Source organism: Ursus americanus, chromosome 12 (assembly GCF_024610735.1).
Source record: "Ursus americanus isolate L20-20 chromosome 12, mUrsAme1.1.p, whole genome shotgun sequence".
Lineage (NCBI taxonomy): Eukaryota > Metazoa > Chordata > Mammalia > Carnivora > Ursidae > Ursus > Ursus americanus.
Window position 1 is genome coordinate 45,448,044 of NC_142138.1, and position 22,610 is coordinate 45,470,653.

Consider the following 22,610-nt stretch of genomic DNA (forward strand, 5'->3'; position numbering starts at 1 on the left):
GACAAGATGATCTCCACATTCCGGACAGCTTTCTGATCCTAATGTACAATAGCTTTTTTTCTTTGAGTTTCCCCCATTTGAAATAGAAATAAAAACGCACTTGAATAGGTTTTTTTGAAAATATTAAAATAGACAGCATATACAAAACATCTAGACTGCCATAGAATAGAGATTCAAAAATGGTTTCTACCTTCCCCTCGCCTTTCCAGGTTTCAAAAAAATTATCATTAAAAGAAAAAATTAAATAAGCTCTAATGTGACCTCGATTTTTCAGGTCACTGAATATTTTTCATTTTTAAACTCCCTTCACTTAGATGGCCTCAATAAGAGTGAGGAGGAAAGGTTTTATTTTAAAACATAAACTTACACCAAGGAAAAGACAACTTTTAAAATTTTCTAGTTTCATGGAGTCTTACTAAAACAGAGGAAGTTTAGGAACAACAAAGTAATCTTTTAAATTTCACCCAACACAAAAGTAAAATGATAACAATAATCCCAAAGGTAAAGACAGTCACAGTGGGAGATAATATTCAAAAGATAGCTTTACCTCAAAGGAAAAAAGCTCTCCAAGGCAGCTGAGAGGCCACTTTCTTCAAGTCTGTTTCTGGAATGTGGACACCAACTACACACAGGCACACTCCTTCCCCAGGACATCCTGACTGCGCACAATAGCTACTGACAACAATTGAATGAACTGTGGTCGCTATTTCCAAGCATGGAAATTTTACTATCTATAGACGCAAATTTCCCTATCTAAGTTAAGTTAAATGGCATGTATAAACAGTCTATTTAAAAACAAATTTGGTTACTAAGCACATTTTTAAAAGTCACAACAAACTATTCATTTTTCCCATTTAAAGGCATCTACATGTTTTTCAATGCTTGAAATACAGAAAAAGAAAGAAAGAAAGAAAAAGAACCACTCAAGCACAATAAATCTACATCAAAAAGCAGAGGAAATGGTTCACAGGTATATGGACCATATTTAATTGACAAGGTTTTTATTTTCTCCTCCTGCCTCATCCCTTGACACTTGCCCTTTGCCTTCTCTAGGCAGGAGTGTGTGTTTACCACATACATCAAGTTCTTCACATCCAGATTTCTTACAAAAGTGCTCTGTATCACAGTCCCCAACCTCCACCCACCCTAACCCAGGAAATGCCCACCCGACCTTTGAGACTCAGAACAGGTCGTTTCCCTCCCCAAAGAATCCTTTCCTTTCCTCATTCAACCCACGGTGAGTCACTTTCTATAGTTACTTTGCTTGAATTCAGATTACTTCAGTGACATTTAACACTGACAATCCCTTCCTAGAATCTCACACCTTTTAAATTCCATGACAACTCTCTCTAGACCATCTATTTCTTGGGTGTTTCTCAGACTCCTGTTTTCTGTCCCTGGGGTCTCAGACTCAGCCTGCACTTACTCTGCATACTGAGTTTCTGCCGCCTTCTTCCATTACCACCTACACACCAACAGCTCTCTAGTCCCTGTCTTCAACTCCCAACTTCACGTTAATCCTCAACATTCCACCTGTCCTGTTTCATCAAACCAACATCCATCCCCTCTTCTGTAACAACCACACTCCTCCTCTAGCACACTCCAGCTTCTAAGATCAGACTGGCAACCCACACCCAGGCCCTTATTTCTAATGATCTCCTGGAAACCCCTGCCTCATTCTTCTCAAATATACCCTTCACCCTTAATCCTTCTTATACACAGCAGTCCAGAATAACAGACTCTAATAAAATATTTTTGGTGGCAAGTCATTTCATTAGAGGATAAATCACTATTCTTGATTCTTTAGCACATGTAATATACATACATGAATATGTGTGTGTACATCCATATCTAATTTTAGTTTCATTTTTTCACATTAAAAAAAAGATCCCAATTAAGTCTTTTTCTCTGTTTGGCTCCCTCCTTTAAGCGGAGTCACTACAAATGACCATTTTCCAGCAACAATTGTCCTTACAAAACAAAGAATTTTGTACACTAATAACTTACTTCAAAAGAGCATGCACTCAAAAATTTTAAATGTCAGTTTCAGTTATTATTTTTAAACTGCTTCCTGCCAAATGAAGTTTTAATTTTTGAAAGGAAGAGAGTTTTAGGTGTGACTTAGTGAGAATGTCTACATATTGAAGTATACGTTAATTCCTATTGATATATATGTGGGGAGGTGGCACCATAGTCACTATGGACCAAAATGTATTACTTAGATGCTTTTTGCCCACACCAACCAACTTTTAATACATCTTTCTTACCTTTTACTTTTGCAGTAAGCATTTCTGCAGCATTCTGAAGATCAACAGAATTGAGGTTCTGATGTTTATTCATTACAGATTTTAAAACACGGAGAAGTTCGTCCAGACGTATATGAATGACTTCTTTAAAACAGTCTTAAAGAAAAAAAAATTATTTGTTTCCCAGACCAAGTTTCAGGAATGCAAACTATGAAAGACCATTTTGAAGCACACTTCAAATAGAAGCTGCGGCCCCACGATGTTTGCCTACTGTATGCTCACTTGTATTTTCACCATTGCAATTAGTATATTCAATTTATACAGCCTTCAATAAATCTATGATCATTTTAAGTCAGTAAGGATTTCACAGTTATGGTCAATTTAGCCCTTCCTTTTCAGTCTTCCAGTCTAAATATGCTCTCCAGATTGTGCCTTCCTTCCCAGGCCCTACCTGTCTATCCCCAGCCCGCTCCGCTCATTTACACCAACTCTGGTCAGATGCAGGCAGACACGGTTTTACAAATCCTGCGAATAAGGTGGCCATATAATTTATTATCCAAACTAAAAAACTCTAAGCAAGTGAAAAGGGGAGTGCTTCTCCTCCTGCCAGCACCAAGAAGCATATTCCTGGATCACTATCCTAGCTAAACAAGAAAGTATAATCATCCTAACTTTAAAACCCCTGAAGTAATCTTTGAAAGTCTGAAAAGACCATTACTTTAAATGCAATACTCTGATGTAATTTTCCTTTCTGTAACCTTACATACAGCACTAGTGTTTAACAATAGTTAACATTTTTATATGCGTCCTATGTGGTAGATACTGTTAAAAGCACTTAAAAGATATTATCTCATTAACTTTCACATCAATCTTATTAGGTAATTTTAAAATATCCATTGTACAGATGAGAAAATTGAGGCACACCTAAGTTCACCAAGTTACTAAACTGTGGGGCCAGAATTTGAACTCAGGGAGTATAATTCTAGAAGCCATGCTTTTAATGTTAAACTGCCTCCCCTTGAAATAGCTTAAAAAACAAAAACCATTTTTTAAATAGAGTGTCATCTTATAATTTTACAATTGACTTTTTCACAAATGTTGAAAAGATAACCATTAGAAATAAAAACTGTCTTTAGAATAAAACACAAAAATGAAAAGTTCTACCATCATCCATCAAATATGCCATTCTTTAATCGTATTATCAAGAGAAAAAAAGGTGTAGGCAAGGTGGGGAGCTGGGTACATCAGGGTATTCCAGAGAGGCAAAGAAGAATAATTCAAGGAGTGGTGGAAGCAGAGAGAACATAAGTGCTTTCAGGGGAAAATGTGACTCATTCATCCAATGAATTTTAACAACAGAAATATAGAATGGGTGCTGGCTGAAGTAGCCTTGGAAATGAGTGAGTCTATAAAGACTAAAAGCAAAGGAAATAAGTACTATAGTACTCACATAAGTACTATACTCTAGTTGATAAAGCATTTGCATCAGGTAAACAATTCTAATGTTGCTATACATATATACTGGAATTGAAAAACTGTGTAAATGGATGGTGGACGTTGGGAGCCAGGTATCTCACTGTTGCAGTAGAAATTAACAAATAAATGTAATGATCCATATTGTGGTAGCTTAGAGTTGGCCACTTCAGTAAGAATTCATGTCTAGCTTAACACAGCCACAGGTAGTTATATATAGAAATATTTATAGATGTGTGTATTTACACAGGTTCGTACACACACATATATTTCTTTGCTCTGTCCCCTGAAAGTGCCTAAAGGAAATGACACCCAGTAGGAACAAACACACTTACCACCCTGAGCTTGGTTTCTACTACCATTCACTAATAAAAGATATCAGGGCTCCTTAGAGAAATGGATGATTCTAGGACTAAGGCAGATAATTAGGCACATCTAGTAGAGTCAGAAAGTAAGAGCTTAGAAAAAACTAACCCTCACACTGACTAAGGTATGTCAAGGGTACACAGGCGCCAACTGAAAGAGCTCCTAATGGCCAAGGCTAGAACAATCTAAGCAACAAATAAAGTAGTACCAGATTATAACTCACGTATAAAGTAAATATCCATGAGTACATACTGACACAAATAAATGATTGAATAAATTAATAAGTGGAGGAAAAGAGACAAATCTCTTGGATAGAAGAATGTCAAATAATTTATACAGATATTTTGTCCTCAAGGAGGTGGAACATGCATATAGTGACTTCCTTCCAGAGTATAGTAGAGAAAGGGGGACAAGACGAGTAACTTTAAAGTAGAGAAACTTTATTATTAAGACAGGTGATCAAGGTCGACGTTAACAGTGGTCGACGTTAACATGTTTCCAGTAATTATTCTTGCTATGACATGTGATGAAAATGGCACTTTACATCTGTTATCTTCCTCCCAACATCCCAATCTAATCATGAGAAAAACACCAGATAAATTCTAATCAAGATGCATCCTACAAAATACCTAACCAATATTCCTTAAAACTGTCAGGGTCATCAAAAATGAGGTTAAGTCTGAGAAACTATCATAACCAAGGAGGGCCTGAGGAGACATGAGAATTAAATGTAATACAATAGAGTCCTAGAAGAGAAGAGGGACATTAGGAACAATTTATGGAAATATGAGTAAAACTATGGGCTTTAATCAATAATAATGTATCACAGATGCACCATACCAATATTAGGATGTTAATAAATAAGAAAAACCAGGTATAAGAATATATGGAAACTCTCTGTACTATCTTCTCAATTTTTCTGTAAATCAAAAACTGTTCTAAGAATAAAGTCTATTTGAAAAATAAAATACAGATGGGCAAGAGATATTAGGAATTTTATGTAGTTTTGGAGTTTTCCCTGTAAATATATATTACTTTTATAATTAACAAATTCACTTATAATTTTTCAAATCCTAGGGAATATGTGCTATGCAGTTTAAAGAATTATCTTAAATTGTCACTATCTATATCATCTGTTTTATAATTGTGGATGTTACTTCGCTCAGTAGGTTTACTTGGTTGAGACAATACAGCTCAGTGGTTGGTTAAAAACATTATCTCCAGAACCAGATTGCCTGAATTTGAATTTCAGCTCCATGGTTTATAAACCTTGGCCAAGATACTTAATCTTTGTGTGGCTCAATTTTGTCACCTGTAAAAGGAAGATAATGGTAGCCAGTTCATAGGATTGTTGTATTAAATGAGTTAAAACACAGAATGCACTTGAACAGTGGTCAAAACATACTAAGCCCACCACAAATGTTTATAGCTCTTTTTAGCAGTTAATGCAATAGTAAAAAATAGGTTAATAACAAAGGTTGGGTCTGAAATGGAACCTAGTAGCTTTGAAATAAAAGAAACTTCTGGAAAATAATACAGTTTGAATAGTTGTAAATATAACAATTATATTTTTCCCAGTTTTGCACTGCAAAGCCTATTGTTTTATATATACATACGTGTGTGTATATATATATACACACATATATATACATATAATGCTACTTAATGATAATACTTCTGACAACTTATCAAAACCAAGGTTGAATATCTAATATCATAAAAAGTTGTGCTGTACTCTTTTTAAAACCTAACTTAGTCTTAAAAAAGAGAAAGGAAAGCCAGTTATCTCTATCCTATACTGATTTTCACAATAAAATCTACGGATATTAATACACTTGGGGAATACTATAAGAGTACTTTGCCTTATTTTAAGGTCTCAGGTCAAAAGAACTTGATTTTAAGTGCCAACAACCGTCAATACTCAAAATTAGTGTTGGGTATTAAGCAAGAACTACAAAATACTACTGGCTTAAGTGCCTAAATAAACCAAGATAATAAATTCTGGTCTTTTCAGAGTCAAGGAAATTAAATATGTGGAATTAAATATATTTCAAAATTGTTATATGCTTTTCAATTTTCTTAGTTTTAATTTCTAAAACAATAAATAGTTACAGATACAGCCCACATAAACAAAAACCTTCAGGATCCTCAATAATTTTTAACAGTGTAAGAGGTCTTGAGAAACCCTGCTATGGGATTCTTAAAAATCACTGCAAAACATTCTACTAACTGTTAACATAAATGTCTTACCAACTTGCAATTCTTTTTTTCCTACAAGGAAGACTTTATAAACAGATACTGAAGTTGTTTCAAGTCAAAATACTAAAAAACAGTAACTGAATTATTTAGTAGTAAATTTCAGAAGTACATCAAATTACCCTATAAATAATTCCAATTTCCTGTGATTGAACACATTTCTGAAGCCTATAAATCAACAGAAATGAACATGACAACTACATTTCAAAAATGTTAATTACAAAGATTCATAAACTTTCCTGAGTAGATGAGTCAACTACTAGAACATCAGTATATTCTGATACTACTTTAAATGGAACTTTATAAATTAGCAAGCCCTTAACTATTTTATAAGTGGTAAAAAAAATGTTCTATTTTTACCAAATGTCCTTTTCCATTATAATAGGCTAAATCTATCTCAAATTAATTTTATGAAGCCAAAAGACTCTTATACTGAAAATATAACTTTTTTAAAAAGGTTTGAGTTTAAGCAGCTCTTTTGCCAACACTAAATACTTTTCCCACTCTATCCCACCGAACAGTTTGCAGCAATGAGCAAAGCAAATGAGTTAGTAACTGTTCTTCCCCAATACAGAAGAAAGCTGTAAGTGGCTGACTGGTGGGATAGAAAATAGATTTAGGGGCGCCTGGCTGGCTCAGTAGGTAGAGCATGCAACTCTTAATCTCAGGGTTCTGAGTTCAGGCCCCATGCTGGGCATGGAGCCTAAACGAAAAGAAAGAACAGATTTAGATCAAGAAACCTGTGTTCCAATGCTTGATCTTCCACTTCCTTCAAATGACCTTGAAATATACAACTCTTGGTTTCTCTGATCTCAGATTCATCATTTGTAGAACAGAATTAGTAAGAACACCTGTTCTAGCTACTTTATTTGTTAATATCAAATAATGAACAAAAACAAAACTGTCTTATAGACTTAATATATATAAACAGGTACTATTTCTAGTAAATCTGTAAGCCAAATTAAACACCTTTGACAATAGATTTGTCTCAAACAGAATTATACTCAACAACAAGTACTCTTATAGCAAAGTCTCACAATATTTTGGCTAGTGAAAAAGAGACATTAAAGTTAAGTTTCAGTTTCATCTTATATATAAAATCTATATTAGTAAATTGGAAATAAAGTTATAATTAAGGACATATTTAATATAAAAACAATTTCTGCAATTACTATAATGTTCAGCCAAAATCTTAATACTAGTTATCTGGAAGAGTAAAACTCTTGTATCCCAATGTTTGCTTGTTTAGCTACCATGTAATATGGTAATCTGAATTTTAATTTATTGTTTCACTCATTTGTGCCATTTATTTTCTGCTTCATTCAGCTTATCAAGTGAAAACAGATTAGCCAGCTCCACTTTTTGGTTCTCATGCATTAACACAATACCACAGTGTTTATATTGCAAACACTTCATGGAAATGCTTAAGTAAATAAATGAAAAAACTATGGTGTTTTCCTTGATTTTAAAAAACTGACAATAATTTTTAAAACTAGTCTTGTTAATTCAGCTTAACCTCTCTGGGAAAGCAATGAAAACAGGGAGGAAAATAAAATAAGTTTCAGAACTTATCACTAGGAAACTCCCTTTTTTGCCATAATGCCTTCTGAATTTACAGGATAAAAGCAAAGTCTGAACAGCAGCTTTCTTTATCCAACCACTTGGGGACTGTAAAAATAATAATAGCTGACATTTTAAAACACTTATTCTAAGAGCTTTACATACATGAACTCTAATCTTCACAACATCCCAATGATGTAGGTACTATTCTCTCCTTCCAACAGATACAGAAACTAAGGGACTAAGAGGATAAATAACTTGCTCAAGGTTACATACAACCAGCAAGTGTCAGAATGAGGATTCCACCTCAGTTGTTCTAGCTCTAGAATTTGTGCTCTTAATCACTATGATATGTTAATATGATTAAAGAAGTACAGCTTAATGACAGGTACTCTGCAGTCTGTGATTTAACAAGCTTTAACTTCTAATCAAATATGCCACCATTATAAATTATGTAAACCATTCCAGGCAAGTGTAAAAAAAAAAAAAAAGCAGTCTCCTAAGAGCTGGCACATATGTCATAAAGGGGCTACCTGTATTTCATACTTCATTCCTCAAAGATTCATTTCAAAGTCATAACCTATCAATATTTACCCAAACTTCTCCTAAGTGATATCCATTTAAAATCACTTCTGGAGAGGTTTACTTCTAAAAGAACATGGCAGGAAGATGTATCTGAGACTAGCAACCTAAACTTTATAATATTTCACAAAATTTCTGGTACAATATAGAGCATGAAAGTTAATTAATATTCATCAGTGGTAAAATTAATTCTATTGAATTTGTCTGAAATAAATTTGCATATCCTCCTATGTACTCACCTGGGGAAAACTGAGTTAAGCAACAAGACAGGATTTCAATTAAGACTGAAAATTTATGCAGAACTTCTCTCTCACAATAGAACATATTATTTAATGGCATTAAACTTTTTATTTAACTTCTTCTATTAAAAAAAAATTGCTTTACAAAGTTAACATACCTCTTCTGACTATAGTTCTGCAAATTTAGGACCTCGACAGAATTCATCAGAAGTTATCACATATAAGATTCAGTTATGTTTTTACAAAATAAAGTGATACACTCTTAAATCAGAAAGCTTTTTTTTAAATTAGAGAACTTTATCTGCAACTGATGATAAAGTTTTATCTTCCTTTCTAGCCTATTTAAAGAACAAAACAAAAACAAGTCACCACTGTCAACAACAGTAAACTTTTATTAAATTCCAGTTTCAAAATGTATTAGACAAACTAACAATTTCCTTCCAAATGCATTTTACAACAGCAATGGATACTTCCAAGCACTGAGGAGCAGAAAAATTAAACAATTTGCACTATTCTTCCTGGCCCAATTAAAAAGCCTTGTACCTTTCAAATTCTCAAATGTTGAGCCTCCTTGAATGGTGTTCTACCTGAAATAAGGAGGTATGTTGCAGAGTTTAAGATTATTGTATAAACTAGAAGAATACTTATGAATCTGTTCTTTGGAATTAAGAACACATTATTCTTCACGGGGACAACCATAAACCTGAAGTGGTATTTACAGAGCACATATGTTAACTGTTAGTGTTGTATTTAAACGCAGAGAGTATATATATAATAGAGTGCCTTCAGCATTTTAAAATAAAATATAAAATCTGGCCCTGTAATTATTCATAATGTGTCTTAATGACACTGGATAGAAATCTAAAACTTCAAATTCCACATGTGCTACTTATACAAGACTACAGGGTAACCTTTTCCTGGAAATAAACAGTGGACAGAGAATCAACAAACTTTATCAGTTATGCTATCAAAGCATGAGTTTTCACAGTCCTCTGATGTCCCACATTAAACCCTCCATTTTTATTTGTAAATAAAAAAAGCAAAAACAAACTGCATACCTACCTTACCTGTTACTACAGAGCTCTTTGGTAGACACTTATTTTTTCTAATCAGTTCCTCAACAACTATGGCAATATGAGTTTCACATTCTCAGTTGGGAAATTTTCACAAATACCATATTTAAGAAATTTATCATAAAACTCACATTAAAAAAAATCCTATAAGCTGGTGGGAGGCAGATGTCCTCTAAAATGCGTTATATAGGGGGCCCCTGGGTGGCTCAGTTGGTTGAATGTCCAATTCTTGATTTCTGCTCAGGTCATAATCTCAGGGTCATGAGGTTGAGCCCCAGATGGGGCTCCACACTCCACAGGGAGTCTGCTTGAGATTCTCTTTCTCTCTCTCTCCCCCCCTCCAGTCTGCCCCTCCCCACCTGCTCACAGATGCATGCTCCCTCTCCCTCTCAAATAAATAAATAAATATTTGAAAAAATAAAATGCATTATATAGTTGAAAAACAAATACTTAGCTGTCTTCTCCAGCTCTGAACTCTTGATATTCAGAAGAATGCACAATCTCTAACTCCGATCAAATTCTGAATCACAGAATTATGAAACTGGTAGCATCTGCTATAGCACCTCATTCTTAAATCATTAAATAACTTAAGCCACATTCCAAAATTAGACAGTAGCAGAACAAAGTTTAGAACCTAGATAATGTGATTCTCTTTTCAGAGCTGTTTTCTGCTATCCATTACAACCAATTTTATCAATTTGTATAGCCTGGCTCTAAACTGATCTTCTGGTTCATCTCAAAGAATAGCATTAAAGCTATGCACTCCAAAGGCAACTCAAAGGGATTCCAAATAGACCCCAAGAGTTCCTATTTCTAAATAACATTTTCTTAAATTTGCTCCAGTAACAACTTTTTCTAGGTTTCTTTTAATGCTATAGAAATAAAAAAAATATTTATAGCTCAAGAATTCATCTCAGTAGTCTTCCGATTGATAAAGGCCAAATGTCTATGCCAGCACTGTCCAAAAGAAATTTCTGCAATGATGTATATATTTATATCTTCACTGTCCAAAATGGTAGCCACCAGCCACATGTGGCTAATAAGCACTTGAAATGTGGTACAACTGAAGAGCTGAATTTTTTATTTTAATTAAATTTAAATAGCCACATGTCTAGAGGTTACCATACTGGATAGTGCTGGTCTAGATATTCCCCATCGAAAACAGAATTGGCTGATGAAATAATGAACTGAGTAGTGTTTTTTTAAAGTCCCTGCCATGTGAAGCAGTTGAGATAGCATGGAAAGAACACACCATTCTGCATTTATGACCTCTGTTTTCCAAATGAAACCACTATTATATATCAGCAATAAGAGGTTGATGAAATCACACAATCTAAGTTATAGATACAACTCATCTGTGAAATGAGGCTAAAAGTACCTGTCTTTGTGGGGAACTCTAATCAAATGCTGTTTGTATGTAAAAGTACTCTATAAACTACAAAGCACCTATAAAATTATGTATCATTTCTCTCACAAGTTGAAGGAAAGGAAAATGTGGCTATAAACCAATCACAAAGCTATTAATCTAAGCCTCGCCTCAAAAATATGACTGAACACCTGAAGCAATAGTCAAGTGATTTTGCACATCATTGCCTCATGAAAGGTAATGCATATAAAGAAAATGGTCTTCAGATTATACCAAAAGGTGATTTAACTGTATCTACATTCTATATTTTTAAAAGCTAAATTTTTAGCTTTTTAACAGCCAACTGACATGAATTAAAGGGTAATTAATAATGACAAAATTCTGGTATCCTTCTTCTTAAGGAAGCAAAAGACAAAATATTGGCAAGGTACTGACAAAGCTCCCACACTCCAAAAGAAAAACAGTGAAACAGCTTTTTTCTGTCTGGCCAATTTATGAGTAGGGTAGTAGTAAAGAACAGCAGAAGTGCAGGGAAAGTTCTCAATACTCAGAAGACAAAAGCGTGGCCTATGCCTGGTCTATAGGAGCATATATAACAATACCATCTCAAGTAATTACAGAATTTTAAACTTCTTGCCTGCTTTTCTGAATATTATATCTTGTGTGATTCTTCTAATAATTTCATTAAGTAAGGAATAGTCTGATACTCTAACAAGCTGAAAATCATGATCAAAATTAAGCACAAGCATATTATTATATAGCATTATTATTTATAATGAAGTTAATTTATAGGTTTATATATACTCCCTTGTTTAAGAAAAACAAATAAGGTTCCATCAACTCAAAATTAGTATATTTCCAGATTTTAATAACAATGATCCAAAGACAGAAAATAAATTCTTGTTAAATTCAAGATTTATTTTGAGATAGCATACATATATCCTTTTAACTCTGACTGAAGAACCAAACATTAAAATCAATCCAAAGGTAAATAATGAAAATTCTCTGGCCATGGCTTACTAATGAGCTTTGGTTATCCAAAGGATGGTTTTTGCATTTTTAAAATTAATTTACCAGCCATAAATGGCAAACTTTTTTATTATTAGCAATAAAATCAAGTATTTAAATTTCAAATAAATTTTCTTATTAAAAGGACAATATTTTGAGGTGCCTGGTTGGCTCAGTTGGTTAAGTGTCTGACTCTTAATTTTGGCTCAGGTCATGATCTCAGGGTCTTGAGACTGAGCCCTGAATGGTGCTCTGGGCTCAGCGGGGGTCTGCTTGAAACTCTGTCTCCCTCTTCCTCTGTTTCTCCTCACCCTGGGTGTGCGTGCACCCTCGCTCATGCTCTCTTAAATCTTTTTTTAAAAAGGGATAATATCTTTAAAAATTTTTAATATTAAATGTTCATGAAAATTGTATTTCCATATGCGTACTTTTATCTCAAGGGGCAGTCTTCTTTTGCCATCTTAGAAATTCTCTTTTCTCACTTAGGATCAGCTTTCAATCCTCTTCTAGTCTCTGAATTATCTACTCACAAATTGAAATTCACATAAAAAAACTGAAGATAAAAGTTGTCACACTGTTTTAAATTACCATCATTTTAAATCTGTGAGATAAGGGATAAACATGCAAGATCAGGATTTGTGAATGACATAAATCTCCAGAGGAAAACAAATAAAAACAAATAAAAATCCTAATTAAAAATCGTATTTATATTAACGAACACTTAAATTGATACATTAAAGAAAATCGGATTTAACCCTAAATTGAGGTAAATGATTTGTCAACCAAGGCATCATTTTAAATCTTACTTTCAAAATTAGCATAGTTAATGAACTTACACCAAAAAGAATGACTTTCACTATATGTAAATTTAAAAACAAATTTAAAACAACTAACCCAGTTAAGAACAAAGCTTTATTTAAAACTATGCTTCTTTAAATAAATGGCAGATGGTGTCATTTTGGTAAGAAATTTACTCCCACTATAACGTTTAATGTATTTAGAGTACGTTTCCACAATAAAAAGAAAACTTTATTACCATTTAATCAACCATAATTAGATCCCAAAATCAAGCTAGTAAAATGAACAGGTGTATAGGCAACTTCTTTTTTTAATAATACTACAAATAGTCTCAAAAACATGATTTATGTAAGGAAATTCAAATACTAAAATTTTGAGGCTATAATTCAAGCCCAGGTATTTTGGGCATTTCAAATTGAAAATTAGGTTAGAAATAAACTCTTAAATGCAGCATTTAGCAGAAGATGTGATTTTAGTCTCTTTTCTAGAATATATATCAGAAAATGAATATTTATCTTATATACACAGAAAATACTTAGTGAACTCTTCTATCTACGAAGCCCAAGGAGGTCTCATACAAATAAAACTAGGAATATTCATTTTCTACATCGAGACCTACCATTATGAATATGGAAATGAACTACCATTTATCACAAAAGAATAGGGGTTGTATCTTTATTATCACTGCCATCAAATCTGAATATAAAACAGGCATTAAAGTTAAAAGACGCAGGGACTAAGATCCAATTGGGAAATGCAGATGTACGTAGATCTTTACTTTAGGAGAATCAAGTCTTGTGCTCATTATCCATTTCTAACTAGACAGAGAATAAATTCTGTGATTATCCCTTAAATGAAGAATAGGTTATAGAACAGCAAAACAGAATTAAGTGCGATTTTTGAGAAAAAAGAAATTCGCTCAAATGCAGTGATTCTAGATTAAGTTTTAGGAACAATATAGAAACTGAATCAAGGCAGAAGTATCGAAAATGTAAATGATAAACATTAGTCTGCTTATTAAAGACTAATCAAGGCACTGTGCTACCATTAACAAGAAGGTTAAAATTCCAACTACCTAAAATTTTCCCATGTCAAATGGGCCTAACTGCTAAGAACCAAAGACTGAGTTTTTTTTGTATTCTTATTCCCTCCAACTTACCAAGGTTTCTATTATGTATTGTACTGTATCTGATAATAAAATAGCTTACACCATAACATCAAACATCAAACATTTGGGGGAAAAATTCATAAAATAACTAAAGAAGAATACCCTGTTCTTATCACTGTGTACACTTTTATCTGTAGCTAGGCTGGCATTTAAAATTTTACAAACTATCCAGTAAGAATGCTAAGAGAAAACAGTTGACAAACCTGAAAGAATAGCTTCTTTCAAATATAGTAACATATGCGAGAACTTCCTGATATCATTCACCAACTCCTTGATGTAATCCGGATCAAAAATGGAATTGGAACTTATTGACTTGAGCCCCATTTCAGGAGTTGTAACATCGGTAGAGAGTTGGCCTGATGACAAAACACGTTTTTTCTTTGTCTTTTTCTGTTTGTGAGCAATCATCCTTCCATAGAACAATCAGAAAAACTGAAATCCTTAAGCGGAAGGGAGAAAAAACAAAAGAGAGAAACACAAATACCACATCAACCAGGGGAAACAGACTAGGTTTACATTAACAGCCCATAGCCCACCTCAGTACTCAATTAACGACAATGAAAAACACTGTACTACTAATTTATTTATTACGTGCCAGTCATCTTGACAACTCTATGTTATGCAAACTACTATCTCTTCATTTCACAAATAAGCAACCTGAGCTTTGGAGGTTAAATCATTTGTCTAAGCACTCAGCTAAAAAATGATGAACTGGTACTTAAAACCCAGATCTGCCTTGTAAAAGTTGTTCTGAAAAGTCACTTGGTAGAACATACTCTACCTCCATGACGTCAGCTTCAAAAATAAAGATGCAATATGAGCTCTAACAAAAGGGAAGACCTGTTTCCAAAATCCACTCTATCGTTTACTATGTCTGTCCTGACAAGCTGTTAATCATCTCCTCATTTTGGTATGCTCATTTATAAAATAGGAATAACATTCTGACTATTCCTATACCTCATGAGATTATTGTAAGCATTAAAAGAGACAATAGTATAGAAGTGTCTGACTCAGGGGCACCTGGGTGGCACAGCGGTTAAGCGTCTGCCTTCGGCTCAGGGCGTGATCCCGGCGTTATGGGATCGAGCCCCACATCGGGCTCCTCTGCTATGAGCCTGCTTCTTCCTCTCCCACTCCCCATGCTTGTGTTCCCTCTCTCGCTGGCTGTCTCTATCTCTGTCGAATGAATAAATAAAATCTTAAAAAAAAAAAAAGTGTCTGACACATAAAAGTAGTTCAGTTACAGTTAGTTCTCAATAATAATGCATACACACACACACACACGCATACACATTCTAGGTTATCAAGTTTTAGCAAGAATAATTTTCGGTTGAACACAAGCTCTAAGGGTGTCCAGTAATCTGATACATCCTGATTAACTGAACAAATAAGTGTATGAATATCAATATTTTTGGTAATTTCAACATGGTATAGTAAAAACACAGTCTTTTGAAATGAGAAGGATTTAGACTTGACTTCTGTCTCAACACTTTCTAAATGTGTGACCTATATAATTTTGCTGATAGGCTGTGTGAGAATTAAAAGGGGACAGAAAATTAAAAGACCTCATATGTAAAACACTTAATCCTGGCACATAGTTGAAACTCAGAAAATCTCAGTTTTTTTCTGCTTCATCCTCACATTTTACGTTTCCAGAATTGGAAGTCCTATATTTTGTTTGTATTTCTTGAATCAAAAAGGAAATTAGTGGAGGAATTAAGTTAGCTGAAGCATAATCATTAAAACACTTCTCAAATACTTTCTCTTCAGTATTTCAATACTTTCAAAATGGCAGAATTACTAAGAACTTCTGTGAAATTTACAGTAGGAAGTTTTATGTAGTATTCACTTCCAGGTCATGTGTAAGATATATTATTATATCATTTACTCTTTCCTATACCTCACCCAACTCTATAGATTTTTTCCTTCCTAATCTACAGTATCTTTAATCTATCTACTTGTATCTGTACTATCATACTAGGTGAATTACCATCATTTCTTGTCTGAGCTATTGTTACTAATTTCCTAATGATCTCTCCACATCCATTCTTATCCTGTTCCAAATGTAGTAAGCACACTTTTCAAAACATGAATCCCAACATGTCATCTCTGCTCAAAACTCTTCCAAAGGACAAGTAAGAATCTATTGAGAACTACAAGGCACAACATGAGATGTGGCTACTACCTACCTCTGCAATGTCATCTGGAGTCATAATTCCTACTCTCAACACTCCTGCCACACACACACTCTTCTCATTTTCCAACAGTATTTGTTTACCATGACCCACAGTAGGAAATGATTTCACATTATGAGCCAGTACACACATTAAGTATGTTATGTTTGTGTGTGGTGTGTGTGTTGGAATGCATAAAACATAAAACAGATTCTGGCTAAGGAACCAGGTGATGTACTCAGATGTCTTCTATCCTATTCCATTTCATTTTTTAAAATGCTGGTTGCAGCCCATCAAATTGGTTTCATACTCATAATGGGTCATGGCCCTACAACTAGAAAAACACTGACTACTTGACTCAGGGTCATGTCTGTATACAGTTCCACTTGCCTGGACTACTTCTTCCCCTTTGTTCACTCATTCTGACCTCAATTCAAGGATCACTTCCTCAAAGAAGTCTTCCTGGACCACCCCTACCGCTGTAACAACCACCACCAAACTAGAGCAGAATCTCCTGTTAGATGCATTATAGCATCTTACACTTTTCATCACTGCACTTTTTAAAGTTCAAATAGATGATTCATGTTTTCCTATCTAGATTATAATCCCAAGGAAATCAAGACCATGTCACTTTGCTAACCACGTGTTCCTTGCTCAAAGCACAGTGCTTGGCACAGGAGGGAAGAACTACTCAAAACTATTTGCAGAATAAATAAATTTGCAGCATGAACACTGGGCTTATAAAGTTGTAAAGTTGCAACTAACTTTTACAGAAACAAAAAAGGTTAACTTTGGATTGTTGCTGTGTTTTAAATGGAAAACATATATGGTTTTTCAAAAAATCTGTCTAAAAAACAGAATCTTTCAAAAAAGAAAAAAACAAGAATATAAAGCTGATAAAGGAAAGACTACATAAAACTGGAATAAAAGTTGGATTTCCATTCTTGTTTCTCTACTTCTGACTATTAAATAAGATTTCTCTACTTCTCTAATAGCTTTCAATGCTGCTTTATTTAATGTTCTTGTTAATCTCAAATTATTTGAGAATGTAATTTCTACATTTAAGCTAGTTCCAAACCTATTTAACATTAATCCTTAAATGTGTAGATAATTTCTAAAATGAGCCCATTTTTTAGTACAATTATTATACCTGAGTCTCCCCACCAACAATAGAAACAGAACACCCTAGTACTTTGTTTGGGCAGTGCTTTTACAAATCACTCATTGAAAAGGCTATTACTAACTTAACATTTTTGCAGCTTACTTATTAAAGTCATTCTGATTAATTTTGACAGCTTTTAGTTTAGTAAATTAGATAACTGGTCATTGTCATTGGCAAAAAGATGGTTATCAAAGACATAAGTTTCGAATAAAACAATTCACCTATCTAAGCAATTCACCTGTTTCACCATCTTCATGGTGTCAAATTAATAACCCAAAGTTGTAAGAAGTTATTTCAAAAATGCTTAAACTATTTTTACTCAAGACTAAGAAAATCTATAAGCAAACAAAATGGGGAGGGGGAGGGAGGAACTAAAAAGGGTTATACTCCACCTCTAGTCAGCATTATGATGAGTAATGTACTAACATTGTTATATATATTTTACTGTTTTTCATATTGGAAACTGAAAAAAGGAAATATGACAGATGAAAAAAAATATTAAATAACAGTTAATCCAAGTTTTCATAAAACTGAACTATGATAGTGGAAAATTTGGAGGACATACACTTTGCAAGATCATCCACACTACCTTCACATATCCCAAAATGAATATCCTCTAGTTTGGTGGTAACAAAATGTAGTTACTAACACAGTGCAACCGGCAATTTAATTAAATGAGGTAATAATATGGAAAGCACTTAACACTGTTCCTGGTTCATCATGAAGACTCAATAACTGTTAGTCATTATTACTAGCAATGCTTTACTGTGGGAGATTTTTTAAAAAATATACTTAAGTAATGAACAAGATATGGCTTCACCACAATTCATCTGTAGATTGTGAGCAAGAAATATAGCACTGGAAACAATTCCAGAAACCTAACTGACTTCGTGGAAACCTACTAAATGGTTTCCAAGTGAAGTTTGAACCGTGCAAACAGACTATTGAGCAAAATATTTGTGAAACTCTCCTAAATCTCATGCTTCTTTTCCAACTACAAACCATCAACATTAAAAACACGTTTTATGCACTTAGCAAAGAACTTTGCAGCAAACAATATTACTACACAAACCTACTTTCTCTATATGTTGTAAATTCTAAGTAATACGTGCATTAGAAATGTGAACGCTAACTCCCCAGTACTTTGTAATGTGACCTTCCCAAGACTTGAGTAGCCTGTGTTAATCAAATGTCCCATGCTCCATGTACATCCTCCCAAAAACACATCATTATATAAGAACTTTCATTTTAGGCAGTAGACTAATTGAAGTGTAAAACTGCCCCAAATATCTACTTAATAGTTCCCATCTTACGATTCCTACCTCAGGAAAAATTGCCAGATATTTCAGAAATCTGCTATTTCAGCACAATTTCTAATTTGGTAAGAATCTACTTACAGATGCTTTTTTAAAAAAATCAGAAAAATTCATCCTGGAGATCTTTTATTGTATTTTTGTAAAGCTCTCCCCACAAAAACAGATAGGGACAAGTCAAAACGTTTTATCAATAATATGCAAATAACTGTAATTTCTAAAGGAAGGCATGCAGTGCACATACACTTCATTCCTGTGCAGTTAGAACCTAGCACGTTTAAAAAAGAGGAAGCTGCCCAACCTCCCACGCCTCCAGAATGTCTAGCATTCCTGGCAGGCAGGGCTCTCTCTTGACCAGCCAAAACTACCCAATGCCAAAGAGCACGCTCCCCATCCCCGTATTTAAATACCGAGTGGGGAAACGGAGCAACCAAAAAGGGCAGAGGACATGGATAGCGACAGAGGAGAGAAACCGTTACGGAGACAAGCTGGAGAAAGGGGAAGGGGCGCTCAGCTCCCGCCTTTAGCAGCTAACAGTCCTGTCGCCCCAAAGGGTGTGAGGCCAATTCCTTCTTGAGAATAAGAGTAGAAAAAGATTAACATGGAGACACGAGGCTCAGTACTAGGGCTCTTGAGCTCACCCGTTAAGAAGAAGTAAAACAACAGTCAAGCCCCAAACACATCCACAACGGATTTGGGAAAAACCATTGACACTGAGGCCTCGGAACGAAAGAGCCCCTCCTCAGCCCAAAAGACAGAGACGAAGAGAACAATGCACCACGGAAATTCTAAAACGTCTCGGGAATGGAACCCGGTTGAAGTGAGGACTGCTGTCAGGACAGGTGGGAGTGGGGCGCGGGTCAGAGCTAAGACCAGACTCCGTAGCGGTCAGGAGCATACATTTTGGAGCAAAACTGCCTGGGTTGAAACCCTCACTGACAATTACTAACCTGTGTTACTTCATTTTCCCCGTGTAAAAAATAAGTTAAATAATCACGGACCTGTCGCGAGGATTAAAGAAGTTAAAATGTGGAGCAGTCTTAGAACAGTACGTGGACTGTGGGACGAGTACCCGTTTGCTTTAATTTTAATCGTCATCTGCTCTGGGCCACCGCTCGCGGCCGCCCGGGGCGCCGTTCTCCCCGTCGAACCCCTCCCGCAGGACCAGGAGCACAGAAGACACGAGCCCGACCCCCAGCGCAACCCGCAGCGCCCTGGGCTCGGAGCCGCCGCATAGGCCACCCACACCCTGGACCGCAACTGGCCCCCAGCACCGCGGACGACCCCGGCCCCGAGCCCCAGCCGCCGCGGCCGGAGCGGGCAACACCGCCCCACACTCACCGCGGCGCTCCATCCCGCGTCCGGGACGCGGACGCCCGCCCAACACTCACGGCCGCCTCCGCCTCAGCCGAGGGCTGGAGCTCGCCGCCCCCATCCCCCACGGCCCGCGGACGCCGGGCCAAGCCGCCGCCGCCGCCGCCGCCGCCGCCCCAGCAGCTACGGCCACCACCGCGCCGCCCCGCTCGCTCCACCCCCGAGCCTCGCGCCTCCCGCCCGGCCGCGGCCCGCCCCCTGGGGCCCAGCCCATTGGCCCGCGCGCCCGAGGGGGGCGGGGCTCCGGCGCCCAGCCGCAGGTGGGGGCGGCCGCCGGCTCAAGCACGCGGAGCGCGGATTGTCAGCGGCACCCCAGTGGGCAGTCTGTCCCCAACACTGCAGGACGTGTTAGCCACCCTGTGCGGCTTGCGGCACGACAGGCGGAGCGAACCTTAGGCACAAGTCACCTGATGACTAGATCTGGCTAACAGGGGCTTCTCAGATGAGCAATCTACAATTCTCATAAGGTACTTCTTTTGATCACCTGTTCCTCCTTCATCAACGCCTTTAAGAAAACAAAAACAGGACCTCACAGGGGTAAAGTGTAACACAAGCCTGGCTCAACTCCCCTCTGTAGAGGGTAATATTTCCCACTTAGACCTATATTACTTTCTTAAACTGCTCTCTCAAAATTCACTCAGAATGAGAAAAATGTCTGAGAAGGATGGAATAATTAAGGAAAGCATCAAGGGCCCAAAGCACCTAAGCTTCCATATCATACTACACACTGAGACAAGCAATGTCCTTTGTGTCAGTGTTGGAACATTTAGAAAAAGCTGATGGAGAAACAGAGGGCACATGGGGCAGGAGTCTGTGGGTAGCGGTGAAGAAAAATCATCACCATGGGAGAAAGCAGAAAAAGACACAGAAGAGTGTGAAGAGGAAAAGTAGAAAGAAAATGGGGTGCAGAGATAGGAGGAGACAAAATCAAAGAAGACGGTGATGACAGAGAAAATAGGATTCAGAAATAAAAGAGAGAAGGGAGAGATTACCTACTTACGGACAGAAAAAAATAATGAGCCTGCTAGAGCAAACAAGTAGTGAGAAAAGGAGAAAATACTCATTGACAAAGAGGAAAGGAACATCTTTGAACCCTTACAGGAAAAACAATGTTAGTGAAATAAAGGAAATGTGGTCCTTCAGATGCTACTTGGAAAAGATAAATAAGAAAAGGCTCAGCTCCTTGATTACTTTAGCTGCACACTAGATTTTTCAAGCTCAACCCCAAACACAACAGTACTAAGGACATGTCACAGATACTCAAAAATGTCAAAACCAAACTGTCGTCCTAAGCATACTTAAAAAGAAAAATCACCATGGACTCTCATCACTGAAATTGATGGTGCCTTGCATGGAAACAAACTAGTAAGAGGAGAGGTCAGGGGTCCCCAGGCCAAAAGGGGACTGGAACAGTGTAACCCTGACTAAATCATAAGACTTTGGGGAAGAAATGTGAGGTACTCATGCAACCTCAAACATGCCCTTACATCTATTTTAAATGATATTAATTACTTTGTGCTATCTTACTTACCATTACCCTTAATAAGAACAGGACGATTGTGTTCCTTGTTGAAGTGGAGCTAGCAATGTCACTGACAATATCTTGTAAAAGGTCCTGTTGGGAAGAAAGGGTATGTGGGGAGGAGGTGGTGGTGTGACAAAAACAGTAAGAAGCACACAGCAGGGAGCGAGAGAAAAAGTGGAGAAAGAGAGACAAAGATGTGAGGTGAGAAGCAATTGTGGAAAGGAGAGAAAGGCAGAGAGGAAAAGACGACAGAAAGATGCGGAGACAAGTGCAGGCAAAGAAAGAAAATAAGATGAGACAATAAAGAAGAGAAGAGAGATAAAAAGAGGTGATTGAGAGAAAGAGATTGAGAGACTACCCACCGACAGAGAAAGGGAAGAGGGACACCTCTCACAGTTCTAAGGAAGTGAAGCCAATCAGGCCCGTATGTTGTTACGTGAAAAAGATAAATATAGGAACCCCAGGCTCCCTGATTACTGCGCTCTACTATTATTTTTGCAGACTTAATTTTAAAAAACATATCCATTAAACCTTAAACATAACCATACCAAGTTCAAAAGCACTAGAAATGATGAAGATACCTAACATCTTCAAACTCCACGAGGAGAATGATACACCATGGACACTCACCATGGAAACCACTGATGACTAAACTGAAGGACGCCAATGGGGAAAGAGGAAAAAATTCTGAAGGCCAATAAGGGTAGGGGCAGGGCAACCCTCAGGCAGCTGACGGGAGGAAAGTCTGCCCCTCAGATCTGCTCTGGGTTAATCTCAAGACCTTTCCCACCAGATCTACCTCTACACCATCTCAAAACATAACTATTGTGCATAGAACCTGACAGAGAGTGGGTCTTCAATGAATGTTAGACAGTTAAATTATAAGTAAGGTTATCGGAGGGAAATTTTGAGAAGTCTCTCAATCCT

At 36.4% G+C, this 22,610-nt stretch overlaps 1 protein-coding gene across 3 annotated transcripts in view; it reads right to left on the bottom strand.

Annotated features, from left to right (window-relative positions):
• Window positions 1–20,267, bottom strand: part of ARHGAP29 (Rho GTPase activating protein 29) — a 61,838-nt gene extending 41,571 nt beyond the window's left edge. The window contains exons 1-3 of one of the 3 annotated variants that reach the window (XM_045801747.2): window positions 20,126–20,267; window positions 14,339–14,575; window positions 2,268–2,402 (exon numbers count right to left, since the gene is read on the bottom strand). In XM_045801747.2, the coding sequence (XP_045657703.2) occupies window positions 2,268–2,402; window positions 14,339–14,543 (340 nt within the window). In that variant the 5' untranslated portion in view covers window positions 14,544–14,575; window positions 20,126–20,267. Of the gene's footprint in view, window positions 1–547; window positions 673–2,267; window positions 2,403–14,338; window positions 14,576–20,125 lie in introns of those variants that run through there. The other 2 variants (XM_045801746.2, XM_045801748.2) reach the window with 2 other exon arrangements.
• Window positions 20,268–22,610: the final 2,343 nt, after the last annotated feature.